Source organism: Acipenser ruthenus, chromosome 29, assembly GCF_902713425.1.
Source record: "Acipenser ruthenus chromosome 29, fAciRut3.2 maternal haplotype, whole genome shotgun sequence".
NCBI classification, from domain to species: Eukaryota; Metazoa; Chordata; class Actinopteri; order Acipenseriformes; family Acipenseridae; genus Acipenser; species Acipenser ruthenus.
In genome coordinates, this window is record NC_081217.1 from 9,697,199 (window position 1) to 9,716,122 (window position 18,924).

Sequence of the window (18,924 nt, forward strand, 5' to 3'; positions counted from 1 at the left end):
ATTTGATATTACACAGATATTAAAAGCACAGCGATAGTTCTGTATTAGGAACTACAAGTTGTTAGGTCTATGCAAGAGTCAAAATCCTGACAGTTGCAGTATCTGGAATCTGCCTCTTAACTCTACGAAGATCAATGGACAGGGAGGTAACGGGGAGGAATTAACTGCCCATTTGGGTTCGATTCTCTTGCATAATCTTATTATCCAACTCCAGTTCAATGCAGCATCCTCTGATCTAATTGTTTTACAGACAGGGTGCTGAGGCAGCAGTTTGCAAATTGTGTTGGCTTTCCAAAAACCACTTTCTCAGAGTACCACGGGACTCATACAGGCAGCTAACTGATCTGCAGTTGCAGTTTTCCTCCAAAGTGATACAAATATATATTTTAGTACTAGCAACACTAGATTCCCCAGTGCTCTAACTGCACTGAACATGAGCCCTATTGCACTGGAAGTGATCAGGAACAGCAAGAAGCAACTTCAATCTTAAATACTTCATTTATAACGTTGAACTTGAAAAATGTACAACACAACAGAAATGGGTTTAAAGCCTTGATTAGCATGCCTTGCAATTACTAACAACTAAAAAGAACTACTAAACATTTCAATACAATGAGTCCCTTTGTCTAAACATGTCCACTGCCTGTCCTTTTCTGTGTGGTTTATTCAGATATGATGAGAGTTCCAGAAGGATCTAAAACAAAGCAGAGGCAGATAAAGAACTCTGAAATATATTTAATGTTTCTAAGAACTTCTTTGTACAAAATGTTGTTCCCAAGAAAGAAAAATCTGCTCTGAGGCCAGCTTTAAAAACCTGTTTATTAGCTGTAACCTGGCTATACACACTACTTTGTACTGAAAACTAAACTGTAAGGGTTAAAATATAAATAGACTCGAGTGCATGAAATGAAATGATGGGTAGGGCAGCCCTTATAAAAGTTTTCCACTGTATCATTTTGCAGTTTGTTTTTTTTCCATTCTTTTCTCTAGGTTATACAATGCATTTACCACAGTTAACCATGCTTTAATACCTATGCTTTACCATATTTCACTATGGTATATTACACTTGAACTGCTACACTTTCACTATGATAAACTTTTAAAGATGGGTGCAGCTAACCAACACATATCTGATCTCTCTCGGTGCCTGCTCTGTGAAATCCTGGGCAGGCAGAATTGTACAGCATGTTTTTGGCTCAGCAAATTTGGGGGGCACAATCGGGTACCCATTTATTTTAAAGGACAGAAATCATGTTTCAACACTGCACTCCTTGCAGAGTTAACCCATATCACATTAGTCCTTGAAGTGTAAAACCCAAGTCCTATATTGTTGTGCTGTTGATATTTTGGTCGTCCAGACTTGCGCCTCAAGCAACAGAACCCCACCTGTGCTGCTAGCAATCTATACAGAGCAGGCTGGTCACCTTACTTGAACAAAGCGAGAGAATGACATGAAATCAAAGGATCACAGTTATAGGGCGGAGCAAAAAGTGAAGCACATTCCCTGCCAAGTTATTAATAACAAGGCAGGAAATCCCCATGAGCTAGACTAGTGTATACATGTGCATCTGTCACTTTCACACACACACAGCCATCCATATACCTCCAGATTCTGATACTGTAAAAGAAGTTGTGCAACATTGTGCTTTTTTATGCTTTTTAAGGTGCTTTAACTAGAAGTCCAGTCTTGCTATTACTATACTGCGTATTTCCTGCAATACCAAAGGAAACTTTTCAAAACAGTTTGGCTGAGCATGGTTATATCTATGGCAGACAACTAGAACTAGAAATGTGACGATAACCGAGGTATCTGAAACCAGCCAGCACTTCTACAGTATTTATACAAAAACAACATGCTGCCGTCCATTGTTAGAATTTACTTTATCAAATATTACACACACATTGTTCGTATTGCTCAGTTGTGGAGTTGAATACAAGGAAGGAGAGGAGGGTTCAGTCTTGTAGCTACCTTAGTTCAGAAAGACCCTACCAGGTGTCTCACCCACTTGCATTGGGGTAAACCGAAGTGCAGCTGTGGAAACGGCACAGAAATAGCCAAATACTTTGCTGGTAAAACACTTTTTATACAGAAAAGTCAACAGTTAATAAATACAGACTGGTATTGTCCCTGTGCAGGTGAATGTACCCTCTGTCTCTGTGTGTGTTTGTGTGCGCTGACAAAACCATTTTAGAAAGCAATCTGCTCGCACTGTCTCCAACATTGTCTCGTGTGTTGCCTTGTGCCATAGGCGTGAGGAATCCTGTTTGAGGCTGCTAAAAACAGATGCCATCACACGTTCAGGTAACGTTTAAATATTACATTTCTGAGTTTAAATGACAGCTTGGCAAATAAGGCAAACTCAATCCCCACCCTCTTAGTTAGCTCCCGGTATAATAATTGTGTCCCTTGAGAAGAAAGGTTTAGAAAGCAGGGACCAACATGGAGGAAAGGACTGCTCTATCGTGAATGAAAATGAGGGTAGTAGTGAAAATGCTCCATGATGATCAGAAAGGGAAGTGAATGGTAAAATCCCATGGCATGCACCTTTAAAATAACCTCTCTATAACCAGGGTGGGTAGAAAGTCATTTAACAGTTAGGATGAACAGCAGCAGCACAACCTAGACAAGTGATCTGATAACCCCAAAAGTCAGCTGTAATTAAGGGAAATCAATTAATGTAATTAAGTGAAATCAAAAAGGTTAAAATACATTCAGAAATGCATACAGTAGCAGTTCAAATTTAGAAGGGGGAATATAAACCAAGTTGAAATCCTGAGATAATTATCTTGGGATTTCGATAGAATATAGCAGATAGCTCAATCCAGATCGACTTCACATCCTGCTTGGGGGACAGATCAACTCTAACCATCCAAGCACAAGAGCAGCTGGGGTATGGGAAAACACTTCCAGCTCCCTGTCTCCGTCCTTCAGAAGCTGCTGAAAGTCTTGTGAGGAGTAATCCTACACAGCATGAAAAAAGGTCTGTATGAAGGACACATGAATTTAATCACCTCCAGCATCAGTAAACAAGGAGGTAACAAAAACGGAGATTGGCATTTCCAGAAAAGTGGTTCAGCCCCCTTCCCCTCTCTCTGCCAGTCACAGCAATGTCTATAGAGGCCACGCCCTCACCCCCCACACACAGGGGCTCAGAGGGTGGATTTGGGTCCAGTGTTGACAGGAATGGCCCTCAGTTCAGTCCGCATGCACAGGTACTCCCCGATCACAGCCATCAGGGCCATGCACACCACGTTGACCAGCCACCAGGAGAGGGCGCCAGGGAAGCGAGCATTGTAGATCCAGCAGCCAATCAGGTGGAAGAAGTGGATCGTCACAGTGAAATCCAAGCACTTCTTCCCTCGACGCACAAAAAACCACAAGCCAAGAGCGCTGCGGTCAGGAGATCAAACAAAAAGACTGTTTAGAAACCAAGGTTTGAAGAAGCATTTGTCAAGGGGAAGCATCTGGTTTGAGGGCAGGCCATAGGTTCATTCAAGAAAGGCAACATTAAGTCATTTGAAAAACAAATAAAAGCAGGCACATATGGGCAGAAACATCGTTAACGTTCTGGTCTGCAGTTCCCTAGACCTTAATACAGTTCTGCAGTGTTGAACAGTGTCTACAATCTGATGTAGAAACAAAATGCCCTGGATTTTCAGAGACAGTCGCACTTACCATGTGAGTGAGTTCAGAATAAACGCCATCATTGACAGCCTGCCCTGGGGTGTGGAGAAGCCTAGAACCTGCAAACACATTGATCCAAGATCATTACTGTCACACCGTGGAGAGAGACTTCAGCGCTGGGGAATGCCTGTAGCGCTGTCTGGATTTCACTTGACATTTTGCACTGTTGTGCCATAAATTAATTGGCTTAAATCCTGATTTTAGCTTTGTGCAGCAGGATTCTTGCAGACATTTTAGCATTGAAGCAATATTTTGTAAGACTATATATAGTTATTAAACTATACAATGCTAGGGCTAGAATACTCCTCCAACTCAAATCTGTAACTACATCAACCACAGGACTACCAAACTGCAAATATACAACACAAACCAGACCCCCTCTTGTTAGTTTATTGTGGTTCTGATGGTCAGTTTTTCCCTTTGTACGCAGAAGGTACTAGATCTCAAAAGATATTCACTGTGGTATTATGCTTGCATTGAATGCTGTGTGAAGGAGGGATAGATGGCAAGCATCCTTTCTGTATTAATTGTTTTTTCCATGGATACAGATTAAACCATGTTTAATTGAAAAACTAGCACACACTGTGCCAAATTAATGTGGATATACTAAAATCAATACAACGCGCAGTATATGCTTGCAAATAAGAAATGTTAACTGCAACTTGCAGTCTGTACTGTCTTATTTCTATTAATATATTTACATTGTACATTTAAATAGTAAAATAATGAGTCACTGTGCTGAAGTAATGAATTACTGTACAAGTCCAAACTCAAACCAAAGCACTGCACAGCCCTGTGCATTTAATACTTTGTCAGTAAAAAACGAATGAACCGCAGGCTACGGTAGTCACGCGGGTAAACTGTTATTGATTATGCAAAAGTATGAAGATACATCAAGCCACTACAGTCCTGTGTGTTCATCTGATGGAGGAATAAGTGAAATCACTGCCAAACCCCGTGGAGCCAGAGCACGAGAAGGTGGGCATGTACCAGACGACAGGCTCTCATTTGCTCCAACCGGCTTAAAATATCCAACCATTTTAAGAGATGCACACGTAACATGATAGACCACACACATAACTAAATCCTGCCTTGTATAGTGAGAGTATATATAGCTTGGATATCGGATTTAAAAAAGGCACAGTCAATATGTTATTGTGTAATCGGTTTTCATCTTTGTCATAGATCTGATTTGTACAGATATAAAGTTAGGTACGAACTTTGTCCCTCCTCACTTTCCAGGAAATCCATTGAAATGCAGTACTTAATGGAGATATGCAGATGCTGTGATGGTGTTTCTGTATAAGGTTATGGCTGCAGACCCCAGAGTACATGGTTCTAGTTGGGGATTTATTTAGCTGTAGACTCTCCTCACCTCGTAACTGAAGATCTGATCGAGCGATCGGCTGTTCTGCACAAGGCTGTCAATACCGGCCAGCCACAGCCCCAGGAAGCTGTAGTAGATACACTGCATCAGTATGATCTGGGACACAATCAGGACCGGGTCCCAAATATAGCTGCGAAAGTGGCCCACCATCCCCACACAAAGGGTGTGAGTTAACACGCTCACTCCAGAAAGAGCAGAGCGCAAAGCAGCCAGGAGGGGGAGCTGTGGGGCCCTCTACTTCTCAGACCAGAATATCTAGACAGGCTCTTCGCTGCCCAGAAGCTGAAAGGGAAACAGAAGAACATTATTATTTATTATTATTTGTTTATTTAGCAGACGCCTTTAGCCAAGGCGACTTACAGAGACTAGGGTGTGTGAACTATGCATCAGCTGTAGAGTCACTTACAACTACGTCTCACCCGAAAGACGCAGCACAAGGAGGTTAAGTAACTTGCTCAGGGTCACACAATGAGTCAGTGGCTGAGGTGGGATTTGTACCGGGGACGTCCAGGTTACAAGCCCTTTTCTTTAACCACTGGACCACAGAACCTCATTCATAGCTCTCTGATCTCGAGTTCAGTCTAGGGTTTCTCTTGGGCATCTCTCCATGTTTTGGAGCATTGGCTTAATAACTTTATACTGATTTACATGTGTGTGTAAAAATATAATTATTTTCAATAATGAACATGGGCTAAGCACATGAATATAATGTCTCAACCTATTTGTCATATTATGCACTTGAGAATAGTGATCTGAGTACTTAGAGATATTATTAGCCTAGATGAGGACAAATACTTACCAGTACCAGTTTTATTTCATTAAAATCTGTCATTTTTTACAAAGCAACACTATGACCATATGTATGCCCCAAAATTGACAGTTTAAGTTTCTTGTTTTAAAAAAAAATAAATAATAATAATCACTGAATCTTCCCTTTACTTGCAACAAGCTGGTTATAAAAGCAGGTGGAAACGCCTGAAATGTTTCAGGAGAGCAGGTTTCTAGATGTGTAAAATACAGTAGGGACAGTGAGACAACACACGTGCTAAGAGTCACAGAAAACAATAAGCAGATGCAACCGAGTCTTGAACTTGATGAAGCGAGACGATTACGTCACGAACCGTCATACCATACGGACATTCCCCTGAAATAATTTTAAACGGTGTTTTAACGTTTATATCTACAAAAAAAAATGATTTCTTATTTCAATCTTGGTTTTAATAGTTGGCAACAGTGTATTGTTCACCGGTGTTAGACCGCCCTCTGATCCACTTACACAACACTATTTGTGTAAGTCTAGATTATAATAAACTAAACGAAGGCCGTCTTTTCCCGGGGCTATTTACAATAATCAAATATATATATATAGTACTTGAAACAAGAAAAGTGACTGCTCTACACAGGTACCCCCAATACATATGGTTGAGACAGAAACAGTAGGTCTCTCCAGCCCAGGCCCCACGACCCGCTACCCCGGTTCCCACTTACCGTTTCTCTCTGGGTGACAACACTCACATTAACGACAGCAATATCGACACGTCTGTATCTTCTAAACCAGGAGTTGGTCCATGTAAATAACTTTAGCAGATATATCACACGTATTACAATCAACACCCGAGATACACAACGTCAACATCCCTAACACACAATCAGACCGGAAACAGAAGCGTTAGGGCAAGAGTGGGCGTGCTACGGCGTCACGATACTGGCAGGATGTGATATGTGATTGGACAGTGAATACATCCGGACTTGTATGAGTAGATAACGTTGGCTATCAAGTTCAAGTGACATATCAGAACTGTACAATGACGTTAGATGGTAGAGAGAAAAACATAACCTAAGTGGGTAATGGCGCAAGGTCGAAATTTAGAAAATAATTAAATGTGATGCCAACTATTGGTAGGGAGGGGAAACTAAAACAATATAAGACTTGCTGGTGAGCGGGTAACCAGCTACAGTTGGGATTAGACACATATTGAATGCATTGGCCAGTCAGCGGGATACTGCAAATAAATATGGCAGACATTCATATGACAATGTACTTAGCTCTTCAATAAAAGTGATCAGGCTCAAAGATACTGTAACATGACACTAGCTCTCTCTCACAACAGAAAATACAGATTTCTACACCCCCGCTGCACACTTCACTGTGTACATGAGAAATATCGCTGCTCAAAAACAGTATCTTATTGCAGGTAGCCTTTGATTAACAAACAACTTGGATTTATTTGACCTAATACTGCCATCTGCTGAGATTACAAACAATGTAAATTTACCGGTGTGCATGTTCACGGTAAATTAAACGATGTTTGTGGGGTACCACTCACTACACAGCATTCAGATAACAAGCTCATTATTAGTAGTCGTGTAGTAGTGTAGTAGTATTGTTGTTTCAAACTTTAAATAACCAGTAGACTATATATAATCTGCTTCATACCAACCCCACCCCCTAGACCCTCCCACTTTTAGAAAGACTCCGCGCCGTTTGTGTACATGCATCCAGGCTGCTCTTATAATCCTCATACACTTTTTCAGTTGTTTACTAATGTGTCCTTTTTTAATTTGTTGTGACCTTACCAACATGGATCATATTACGAATGGTTATTTTCTTCCGACCTTCCTCCCAGAGCGCTTTGCGGGGAAGCTGTCGCGCCACGTCAGGAGAGCCGGCAGTAGAGGCGTGTAAAACGGGATACGCCAAGCATGTTAAACGGTAAACAAGTTTGTGTTTTGAGATTGACCATACTCGTCATCATACTGAAGCCGACAGCTGTGTAACGCCACGATTGGAAGAAGTCGCCGATCTGTTAATAATGTATTGCGATTTTCGCATGCCAATATAATAACAGTAGCATTTATTTGCGCATGTGTGTTCTAAGTTTTACAGTTGTACCATCTGGATCGATAAGGGACAGCGTGACACAACCCTGCTTTGTGCGCGTCAACTGACCAAGGACAGTACAGCAGAATTTACATTATTGAAACGTGAGTAATGCTGTATTTTATTTCGGAAGTGGCTGCGCGGTTGTCATAGTGTGATATGTGCTGCACACTTCTTTACTGTACTAGTGTTTGATAGCTGTACTGATAGTATTTATATAACTTTAAAAAATCAATTATTGTTTGATTCAATGTGATTACTTTTCAATTACGTGCAGTGCACGCATGGGCAGTGTTGCTTTCCTTGTTGGTGAATTGCATTTAGTTGAACACGTACCGCTGTCTGCGGGGGTTGCCGTATGCTTTAGGTGTTTCTATTGGTTTTGAATTGAAGTGTGTTACTACGAGTTTTTCACTGGTTCACTGGAACAAACAGCTGTTGTGTAGGTCTGTCGAGACGACACGGTTCATTATTTCAATTGCTAAAAATGTATTTGTCTGTTCCTGCATTTAGTAACACAAAACTCAATTTTAATTTGCTCAAATAAAATGCAAATATGTTTTCTCTTGATTTCTTTCTCTTTGTGTGACCAAAGAGATTCGAACTTTAAAATTCACTGAACCAGAGGAGGCCATTCGGCGCATCTTAGCGCCTCTGGTTCTTAGTATCTGATTGATCTCAAAACTTCGGGAGAAACGTTGTTAAGTTTACAGACTGTTCTATATAATCCTTGCATGTCTTGTTAACCTGGGACACCCCGCTGCTGTTCTGTGCTTCAGGACTAACACTGCATTGAGACTCTTCCAGCCAGCAGTGGTGCTGGAGCTCAGAGACACCCTATGAAAGCTTCTCTGTCATGGAGCTGTGTGTGAATGGAGCCCCAGCGAGTGGAGTGCATTGAGAGGTCCATGGAGTACCCACTGCAGTTCCTGTGCAGAGGCCTGCGCACTGTGGGGTTGGTCCTCCTCTATTACGGCTTCTCCATTGGGATCACCTTCTACAACAAATGGCTTCTGAAGGTAGGGCCCTGTTTGCACTAACTCTTGTATGCACTTGGCATAGGAACATGAACCGGAGAAGAGGCTGTTCAGCACCACCAAGGTTCACCTCCTGTTGGCAAACCATGTGCAGTACTGAGTGGCAATCTTATTCAATAGAATCTCTTATTTATTTGAGTTGTTGTATGTTTCTGGTGTGGTAGGCTATTCCATGCATGTAGAACCCTCTGCACAGTGCTTCTTACATTCTATACTAAACTTTTACTGCGTTTCCATGGATGTAAGCATTCGCAAGATTGTGATAACCGATCTCTCAGGTTCCATTGAACAATAACGCTACCACACAGGAAGTGATTCCGTACCAGGAAGCAGCAACACTCTCTGGAGCTCTGTCTTTGAAAGATGTGCAGATTCCAAATTGCTGTGTAAAATACAAGTGAAAAACAATCTCCGGAAGAAATCGGTGCCAGAGTGGTAACATTGCAAGCGCTTGTTAGGGGCAGGCTGTTGTAAATCCCTTTTTTCATCTCCCTGCAGGAGTTCCACTTTCCTCTGTTCATGACGCTGGTCCACTTGATGATCATCTTCATCCTGGCTGCTGTCACTCGAACCCTGATGCAGTGCTGGACAGGAAAGCCCAGGGTTGTGCTTGGCTGGTCACAGTATCTCACCAAGGCTGCTCCTACAGGTCAGCAGTGTGCTATTACTGAGCGTGTTCAGAGGTAATCTAGCGACCGTGCTCTGAGTGGAGCGCTGTTAATACAAGCTGGATTGTTCCTAGTTTTGGAACCAGCGAAGCTCAGTGTGTAACAAACCTGGTAAATTGCATTTCGAGGTACCTTGATCAATGTAAGTCCATGTTTGTTTTAGTATAGAAAAGGCTGATACAAACACATCTGAGAAGGTCCAGTTGGAAAATTGCGGCTCAAAGGTTACAGTAGACACATTGCAAAGATAAGCAAGGGATCTGCATTCCAGCAGGTGAAAGTCCACAGACTTCTGTTAAATTGCCTAAAGCTTGTGCTCGTGTATTATTAACTTCTTTTACCAAACTCTGAGATTACATCATGCTCTACTGTATCATATCAGGAATTCGTTTAGCAAACACCTGGGGATTCCCTAAACTCAGACAGACGGCCTTCAAATGGGTTAAATAGCCAGATCAACACCATTGACCCTCAGCTGCTAGTGTCTTCAGTGTAAGCCCTGCTGAAAATGCCCTGTCTTAAAACTGGAAGAGTTTTTGTGTAGGTTAAATAGAAAACAAGATTGGTTTTAGGGCTGTAAGATACTGTTTAGTTTCTTAAACTCAGTTATTCTTCATTCAAGAACCATTTGATGAACTACAGTGAGCTATGTTGTGCTTTTGGTTTTGTATCGCGATTCAGACGATACATTCCTCTATCACGATATGATATGTCATATAAAGAATGTGTCACGACTCATCGATATGAATCGTTAGACCCCTAACATTGATCATGAAGTGTATGAGCCCTTTCCCTTAGCCGTGTACTCTGAATGTTGGGTTCTCATTGATTCACTGTGTGTGAGTACCACTGCACACCTGTGTCCTCCCCTCTCCCTCAGACAGCTCGGTCTCTCTCTGTCTCTTACATCCCTGGCTTTCCCCTCTCCTCACTCCCCCAGACAGCTCAGTCTCTCTCTGTGTCTTACAGCCCAGGATCTCCTCTCTCTCTCAGACAGCTCAGTCTCTCTCTGTCTCTTACAGCCCTGGCTCTCCTCTCTCCCTCAGACAGCTCAGTCTCTCTCTGTCTCTTACAGCCCTGGCTCTCCCCTCTCCCCCAGACAGCTCAGTCTCTCTCTGTCTCTTACAGTCCTGGCTCTCCCCTCTCCCTCAGACAGCTCAGTCTCTCTCTGTCTCTTACAGCCCTGGCCACTGCCCTGGATATCGGTCTGTCCAACTGGAGCTTCCTGTTCATCACCATCTCTCTGTAAGGACCAGCCGCCACGGCTCTTTACTTCACTGTGGAAGAATCCAGGAGCAGCGCCTAGTTACCGAGGGAATGTTTCACCAGGTCAGCACAGTAAACAAGTGCTGCTGGCCAAGTGCAATCATTCCTGAGGTTACCAGGCATTGCTACTGGATCGTTGCCTCTGCTGGGGATGCATGGAAGTGGAGCCTGTCCAAATCTGCGGCTAACGGAATTCCTCGGAAATCGCGGATTTGCAGGCTCCCTCGGAATTCAGTCTTCCACAGGTTCACTGTATTTTGCAGCTACATAATTGCTGACTGCTAAAGTGACCTGAATATAGAACTTGGCTGTTTCGCTCTAGTTTAGTTAAATTAACAGATGTTTTGTCTCCTTCAAAAAGTAGGTAATTAAAGACTTGAGTGAAATCTTTGAAAATGTGGCCCGATTTGGACTGCCTCTACATATTAGTCTATATATATATTATAACGGGAGTGTTATTTGAAAGTCTGATCATATTAGAAAGATCGATGATACTTTTTAACACAAATACTGTCATGCTTTTTTATTATTAAACAGATGACACGTCATTGAAGGCAGCTTGTATTTCATAATATTAATATTTCTAAGATCAATATATCTATCAGCTATAGTGCAGTGTCAGATTTTGTATAGGAAAATGATACAGTTGTAGATAGTTGTATAATCTAATTCAGGCTGTCCAGTCCCGGTCCTAGAGGGCTGTTCCAGTCCAGGTTTAACAGATGCAATGATATAATGAAGCACTTCTTCAGGGTCTGGATGGAGGGTTAACTGGTTCAATGAATCAGTTTAGAACAGGGTTGGAATAAAGACCAGGAGTGGAAGAGCCGTCTTTGGCCCCCCTGATGGGATACTTTCACGAGTCGTGAGTTAACCCTTTGTCTGCTTGTTTCAGGTACACGATGACCAAATCGTCTGCGGTTTTATTTATTCTCTTCTTTTCATTGGTCTTCAAATTGGAGGAAAAAGTAAGTGTTTATCTGACATGATATGCTCTTGTTTGTCGTGATGTATAGAGAGTCTATAGATACAGCAGTGTGCACATTCATTACAGCACCCCATTGCAGGTCAGTGATCATCTGATTTAATTGACAACTTTAATAGGACACATAGGAACACATGGTAGACTTTTTAGAAGTGGTTTAAGATGCCTAATTAAAGCACAAAGTGGTCTAATGTTTTCACACAAGTGCCTATTGTTTCTATATCACTGATTACTGACTGAAAATGTAAATTCTCACACCCTGAGGTTTTCATGCAGGTAGTTATATAAAGGGTTTAAAAGTCTTGAGGTGTTCTGATACATTTGCTGACTGCTGTAGTCATTGGTGCTTTACAGACAGAAAAAGTTATACCAGGCACTGTAAGTTTTTATAACCTTGCATTGATGGAAATAGGCTTGCATTGCATTGCATAGCAGTTTCATCTGTTCCTGGTTTTACTGGGAGTTTAATAAAACACACCTGGACTTGTTACCTATACGCTGGGGCTAATCAAGCTCATAGCAAATCCTGGAGTGGGTGACACTGCTATGCAACAGGAGTCTTATTTCCATCCCTGCCTTGGTATAGAAAGAGCCATGGCCTAATAATAGAGACAGTGGTGGTTACCAAGTGTAGTTACAATTTAACATTTCCATTTAATGCCTTTTTTTTGTTGTGATGACCCTGATCATTGTTTAGAGGTTTTAATGAACAAAATACTTCCATTTGCTGTAGTGGTCTGCAATGTGCAGTTTTGAAAGAAACACATGTTACGTTTCATGATATCTGGTTAACCCTTTGCGGTCCATTTATTCAGCGTGTGTCAGGCGCGTCAGGTTCAATTTATTTTCACATGCGCAGTTTATTTTAGACACGCTGTTTAAAAGTGTTTTTTTTCACAGTAAAAAACAAGGCACTGCATATCAACAGGACACTTCTTGTGTGTGTTTGTGCGTGTCGTTGTAACGAGCCCCTTTCCTTGTCTCCAGAACCCGTGTCTGATCGTGGTGGTGGTTCTGATTGCCAGCGGGCTCTTCATGTTCACATTCGAGTCGACCCAGTTCAACGTGGAGGGCTTTGTGCTGGTGCTGCTGGCTTCCTTCATCGGGGGAATCCGCTGGACCCTCACCCAGATACTCCTGCAGAAGGCAGAGCTCGGTGAGAGACCAGGAGGCCACAGGGAGCGTGCAGAGGCGCTTAGTGGGGTCAATAGAAGACCCTTGGTGTAGGGATGCTCATTTCCGTTAAGAAACATGTTTAAACTATAACCCTGTTAGCAATGTTTGTAACCAATCAGATAAGCCATCTTAAGAAGCCTTCTGTCTCTTTTCTATACATTCATGTAAAATGACCTGGTTTCACAGCCCCCCGATTAGCACTTAATCTCTGACTACCTTACATAAAGTAACATTGGACAGTCTGTGATTACTGTGAAACCAGCTGTAAATGTGTTCAATTTGTTTGACGTTGTGTTGGAATAGTCTCTTAAGTTGTGTATTGTATGTATATGCAGGGATGGAAATAAGACTCCCATTGCATAGCAGTTTGATCCGCTCTTAATAAGACACACCCGAGCTTGTTACCTACACACTGAGGCTAATGAAGCTTGTATTAAAACCTGGAATGGGTGACACTGCTATGCAGCTGGAGTCTTATTCCCGTGTGTGTGAACTGTGCTCTTGCTCCCTCCTGCAGGTCTACAGAACCCAGTGGACACCATGTACCACCTGCAGCCTCTGATGTTCGTGGGCCTCTTCCCACTCTTCCTCTACAACGAGGGTAACCTGCTGCCCGCCCAAAAGCATGTTCCTATCCACACTGCTATTACTACACTTCATTGGGACTAATTCTGATTCATTTACTAACCATGCTGACAAAGTGAAGCGCTCGTTAAAATATCGAGCATATTTTTAAAGAGGAGATGATTATCTATTCAGGGATACCGGGGGTATTTAGTAAGGGGTCCGAGTGAAGTTATCCAGCAACAAACTCCCTAGTCTTGCTGTAAATCATGTGTTTCCTTTTGAATACTACTGTACATATTGTAGAAAATGCACATTATTTTAACCCTTTATGGTGCACAAGGAATTGAGTGCTTGCTATTCAGACAGCGACTCGAGTATCACAAGGAAACTGACCATTTGGATGACCAGATCCAGCCTGTAAATTGTAAACCTTGTTTCGTGCTCCTCATTGCAAAAATGTACCTTCAAGAGTTAACACAAAAAGATTCTTCTAGAGATACTGAAACCAGTGGTACTCCTTTAATTCAATAAGTAATAGAGAATGATGGACATAATGGGGTATTAAATATGTAAGTAGATGATATGGTTTTTATGAGCTACGACTCCAAAACAGTGGTTTAAGCAAGGTAAAGGACATTCCAGTTCTATTGAAATTCATGTGAATTTTGTATCCATTGTTTTAGTGTTGTGTTCTCTGCTAACTCAGAATTGTCTGTTCCTTCTACCTCTCCTACCCCACCAGGTCTCAGCCTGTGTCTGTCGGAGAAGCTGTTCCGTGTCAGTGAGCTGCCCTCCCTGCTGCACTCCCTGCTCACCTTGTCTGCAGGGGGCGCCCTTGCCTTTGGACTGGGGTTCTCTGAGTTTCTTCTTGTCTCCAAAACCTCCAGCCTCACTCTCTCCATCTCCGGCATCTTTAAGGTCAGATTCTCAAATAAATGAATTCAATTACTACACTGGAGTTACAAGTGGAATGGAAAGGGTTTCAATATTAATAAGATGCACTGGTGTTTTTAAAATGTATATATGGAGAAGAGAATTGAATCTTAAAGAACACTCTTGAAAACTGGTTTGTATTAATGTGCCCTTGGTGGTTCAGTATTTAATTGAACCTTTTAAGAAACACCAGACAGGTCTTGTTAACAACAGCAATTACCTGAACCAGCCCGTCAACGCGATTGACAGCAGGAAATCTTGCACGGAATTATGTGAGACTAATATTCAGATTAGTCTCACTCTCTAACCTGCAGTCCCACATCGCTGATGAAAACAGCCCTTGTGGGATTGTGAACTAAGCTAGCTGAAAAGGTTTTCAGCAACTAGGCTTGTGGCCATGAACCTTGCTCAGAAAATAAGCTTCAATGATGTGATGAAAACAAGACAAGAACTGGAAACTAAATAACATGAATTACACGCTAGGAAGAGAACTAGATTTAGATTTGTTAACTGTTCCCATTTTCTCTGTGATGTCATTCTTGGCAGAAACCTATTTTGCAGTAAAAAAGAATAATTGCCCACTTGGTTATTCTGCATTGGCAGTAAGTTGATAATATCTGGGGTCTGGGGGACAGATTTTTAATTTAAGAGGAGATAATTTTGTATTTGGGGATATCAAGATATTTAGTGAGCAGAGGGCTTGAATGGGAACAACTGGCGATAAGTCTAACCCCTAGCTGCTCTGCATTTGGGGTTACCACTGCACTGTGAGATGGTGCTGACAGTGTTTCTCATTGCAGGAAGTGTGCACCCTGCTCCTGGCTGCTCATTTGATGGGGGATGAGATGAGTGTGCTGAACTGGCTGGGCTTTGCTGTGTGTCTGTCAGGAATCTCTCTGCATGTGGGTCTCAAAGCCTGTCACTCCAGAGGTAGGGGAGCACAGATACCAAGCGGGTGATATAGAACGTGAACAGGCTGGCTCCGCTGCCAGCATCTTCACAGTGCGGGCAGGCCGGAAGGCCACCTAGGAAACAGTGTGGGAGGTGTAGGGTTGTGGTTCAGTTTTTTAATTACTACATTCATTCATTCATTCATATTGTCATTATCAGTGATTATCAATAAAGTATTACACTTTCGTTCCATTTAGTTATGTCAGACGGTCACTACATCAAACCGCAGATTGTAAGGTAGAGGCCCATGTTACCTGTTTCTGCTGGGAGGCGTCGGTATGGGATGGGGTGGAGAGGAGATCTGGAGGGGTTTGAATCGTCTCGGTATGGGACTCCTTCAGGGGTGGAGAGGAGATCTGGAGGGGTTTGAATCGTCTCGGTATGGGACTCCTTCAGGGGTGGAGAGGAGATCTGGAGGGGTTTGAATCGTCTCGGTATGGGACTCCTTCAGGGGTGGAGAGGAGATCTGGAGGGGTTTGAATCGTCTCGGTATGGGACTCCTTCAGGGGTGGAGAGGAGATCTGGAGGGGTTTGAATCGTCTCGGTATGGGACTCCTTCAGGGGTGGAGAGGAGATCTGGAGGGGTTTGAATCGTCTCGGTATGGGACTCCTTCAGGGGTGGAGAGGAGATCCAGAGGGGTTTGAATCGTCTCGGTATGGGACTCCTTCAGGAGTGGAGAGGAGATCTGGAGGGGTTTGAATCGTCTCGGTATGGGACTCCTTCAGGGGTGGAGAGGAGATCTGGAGGGGTTTGAATCGTCTCGGTATGGGACTCCTTCAGGGGTGGAGAGGAGATCTGGAGGGGTTTGAATCGTCTCGGTATGGGACTCCTTCAGGGGTGGAGAGGAGATCTGGAGGGGTTTGAATCATCCCGGGGTGTCTCAAAACTACGCTTATATTTATACTGAAAACAAATTGTTTAAAATAAGATGGGGCCCCTAAACTATTTCCTTTTATCTGTTCTTTAGAAACTGTCATAAACCAATTTCTGTCAAACGGGTCATTGTGCTCCTCTACAGAGGTTATGGTGAGGCTGTATATTGCCCAAGTGATCTATGTGCTTTGGATGCTGAGATCCATCCCTGAGGATGTTACCTGTACATGGGGGACTGTTTGTCATTAAGTTGTATATAGAAAAGATAATCTGAATGGGGCAATAGATTGGCTTGCATATTTTTTGATAAGTTAAAAGTTTAGGCAGAATTCAAACACTTGGCATTAAACTCAACCAACGCTCCTCGTTATGCTCAAATTAGATTCTGTCTGTCTGTAATTGTCATTTTGTACATGCAGTGTTGTTAACATGCTTGTTTGTTTGTTGTCTCTCAGGTAAAGCAGGCCAGGTACGGCTGCAGTCCTTGAAGAACTCCAGCTCAGACATTCTCCCTTTGCTGCGGAGAGATGGGTGTTCTGAGGAGGAGGAGGATCACGAAGAGGACCACTGAGATGAGAGTGTGCAGACACAGCCCCCGCCCCCTGAGCCACTGGGAGTGGAGGACTGGACACCCCAGGGAGGGAGGGGTATTGCATTCGACTCTGCCTTTCTCTCTCTCTCTCTCTCTCTCCTTCTCGTTCTGCAAACGCTGATCACATTAACCTGTCTGCTGTGGCATTGCCTCCCTTCCTCAGCAGTGCTGAGCACAGCTGGATAAGGAGTAGCCTGGTTTAAGAACGGGGTGGGGCTCCTCATCCATAGCTTTTAAGGCTTGATAACTTGTGTTCAGCAAGTCTCTGTTAATAGTTCTCGAACTTACAAGGCAGATCGTATTTTGTGCAATACAGAACGTTCTTTAACATTTGAAGAAATACAAAGGGAAGTCAGACTTTCTAAAATCGATCTTTATGTAATGACTTGCTCCTTGTAAAAACTGTCATTTATCACGTGCAATCCATGAAAGACATTTCATACTGGAATTTGGATAAAGAAGTGAATACTGTGCATCCAGAAGACCAGTGTTTTAATAGTGTCTGCAATTGTCTGCTGTGCCTGGAGCCCCCTCCCCCCTATATAATGAGCTTTGGATACAGTAATTAGTTAGCCTGGTACCTAATACTGGCTTTATTATAATTCAGGTGGGGAGGCTACTACTCTTGAAGTCGCTGTTGATAGTCCAGCCACACACAATCAGAAGTTACATAGAAGTACTAAAAGATTTAGACATACATTTTGACAAAAAGGTTCTCAGTCTTCACCCGCATACCCACTTAATTTCAGCATTTGAAACTCGGCTTGTTCTGTGGATGTGTGAAGAAGTTTTCCTGGCCTGCTTTTCTCCCTGAAAATCAACCCTTTTAAGCCCCAATATATCTTAAAAAATTCCTTCATATTCATGGGTTCAGGAAGAATAATAAACCATTACTTGTACAAGACAAAAAGAAAAGCTAAACTTTGTTCCTCGGTTCCAAATGTGACATCCTTGAACGTTGAAATGTACTAAACTGAATTAACACATAAGCACATGATGTACTTCCACATCCAGAGTGCCCATCGGGGATCTATTTGATTTTGACTTGTATCTTTTGCATTCCTCTTCAGCCATGGGGTTTGCTTATATCTGTGACACTGAAGCAATGGTCAATGCCAGGAATCTTTACGATGATTATAGCAGCTATAAAGAGTTAAATAGGAGGAGCTATGCTGTGCCTTTCTGTGTCAACGGAACAGAACACCTGCTTAGAGTCTCGTGAAAGAAGGGACAAGCCTGTCGCACTTCAAGTGTTTGGTTTTGGTTTTTACAGACTTCATGTTTGTTTGTTTTGTATGTTTTGAAAAAAATGGATTATGTTAATTTACCCTGTATGAAATGTACTGTACATGACAATAAAATGTTAATTGGTCTAATGTTAACTGATGTTACAGCCACTTAAAAACACAATTTTCTCAACTATTTACTACATTTTGTTGCAGGATTTTGCAACTCGGCGGTTTCTCATTACTATGGTGGCTCATTGAGGAGATTATTATTATTATTATTATTATTATTATTATTATCCTGTAATCGTGACGGCTGTTTGAAACGTTGAGTTCCTGAGATAAATTATCTACTGATCTCATCATAACATATTTCACATTGTTTTCTCCACTGCCTTTAATGAGCCACCGTACACGACAGATAACCAGTTAAATTGGCTCAATGAATTTGTTTAAAATGATTACAATCCTATATGCTGTGTTCTCAGTAGCTTCAGGAGTGGGGCTACACATTGTGGCTCCCTTTTCTGACTTTATGAGGTTTCACTGTATTTATTTCTTGTGTTTTATTCTTCCTGATACATGTTAGGATTGTGTATATTTAACTGCATACAACGTCGTTGAGAAATGGTAGCTTTGACAGTTTTGTGTTTGTCCTTGCAGTACACGTTATAAAAATCTCCCTGCTCTGGATCT

General features: G+C 42.3%; 2 protein-coding genes across 4 annotated transcripts; one reads left to right on the forward strand and one right to left on the reverse strand.

The window, feature by feature from the left end:
- Positions 1 to 479: 479 nt before the first annotated feature.
- LOC117431689 (protein SYS1 homolog) lies at positions 480 to 6,782 on the reverse strand. 2 transcript variants are annotated; one of them, XM_059003923.1, is made up of 4 exons: positions 6,588 to 6,782; positions 5,061 to 5,354; positions 3,677 to 3,744; positions 480 to 3,391 (listed from the first exon to the last, which is right to left on the reverse strand). In XM_059003923.1, exons 2-4 carry the CDS (start codon positions 5,220 to 5,222, stop codon positions 3,151 to 3,153), a joined length of 471 nt encoding a protein of 156 aa, XP_058859906.1. In that variant the 5' UTR covers positions 5,223 to 5,354; positions 6,588 to 6,782; the 3' UTR covers positions 480 to 3,150. The 2 variants fall into 2 exon arrangements, with proteins under 2 accessions (XP_058859906.1, XP_033908818.1); XM_034052927.3 differs by having other exon boundaries at positions 6,561 to 6,782.
- An 873-nt stretch (positions 6,783 to 7,655) lies between these two features.
- LOC117431678 (solute carrier family 35 member C2-like) lies at positions 7,656 to 18,384 on the forward strand. Of its 2 annotated transcripts, XM_034052915.3 has the most exons (11): positions 7,656 to 7,785; positions 7,952 to 8,057; positions 8,733 to 8,972; positions 9,489 to 9,639; positions 10,840 to 10,903; positions 11,820 to 11,892; positions 12,897 to 13,065; positions 13,603 to 13,686; positions 14,395 to 14,570; positions 15,386 to 15,515; positions 16,866 to 18,384. In XM_034052915.3, exons 3-11 carry the CDS (start codon positions 8,826 to 8,828, stop codon positions 16,979 to 16,981), a joined length of 1,110 nt encoding a protein of 369 aa, XP_033908806.3. In that variant the 5' UTR covers positions 7,656 to 7,785; positions 7,952 to 8,057; positions 8,733 to 8,825; the 3' UTR covers positions 16,982 to 18,384. The 2 variants fall into 2 exon arrangements, with proteins under 2 accessions (XP_033908806.3, XP_033908797.3); XM_034052906.3 differs by lacking the exon at positions 7,656 to 7,785 and having other exon boundaries at positions 7,792 to 8,057.
- Positions 18,385 to 18,924: the final 540 nt, after the last annotated feature.

What these genes read in the sequence shown, in the direction of transcription:
- LOC117431689 (XM_059003923.1), bottom strand. Translation starts at nt 5,222, where the DNA reads ATGGTGGGCCACTTTCGCAGCTATATTTGGGACCCGGTCCTGATTGTG. An exon ending in ATCAGATCTTCAGTTACGAG is followed by an intron (nt 3,745 to 5,060) that starts GTGAGGAGAGTC and finishes ATGTGTTTGCAG; the next exon opens with GTTCTAGGCTTCTCCACACC. An exon ending in ATTCTGAACTCACTCACATG is followed by an intron (nt 3,392 to 3,676) that starts GTAAGTGCGACT and finishes TCCTGACCGCAG; the next exon opens with CGCTCTTGGCTTGTGGTTTT.
- LOC117431678 (XM_034052915.3), top strand. Translation starts at nt 8,826, where the DNA reads ATGGAGCCCCAGCGAGTGGAGTGCATTGAGAGGTCCATGGAGTACCCA. An exon ending in TCTTCAAATTGGAGGAAAAA is followed by an intron (nt 11,893 to 12,896) that starts GTAAGTGTTTAT and finishes CCTTGTCTCCAG; the next exon opens with AACCCGTGTCTGATCGTGGT. An exon ending in CCATCTCCGGCATCTTTAAG is followed by an intron (nt 14,571 to 15,385) that starts GTCAGATTCTCA and finishes TTCTCATTGCAG; the next exon opens with GAAGTGTGCACCCTGCTCCT.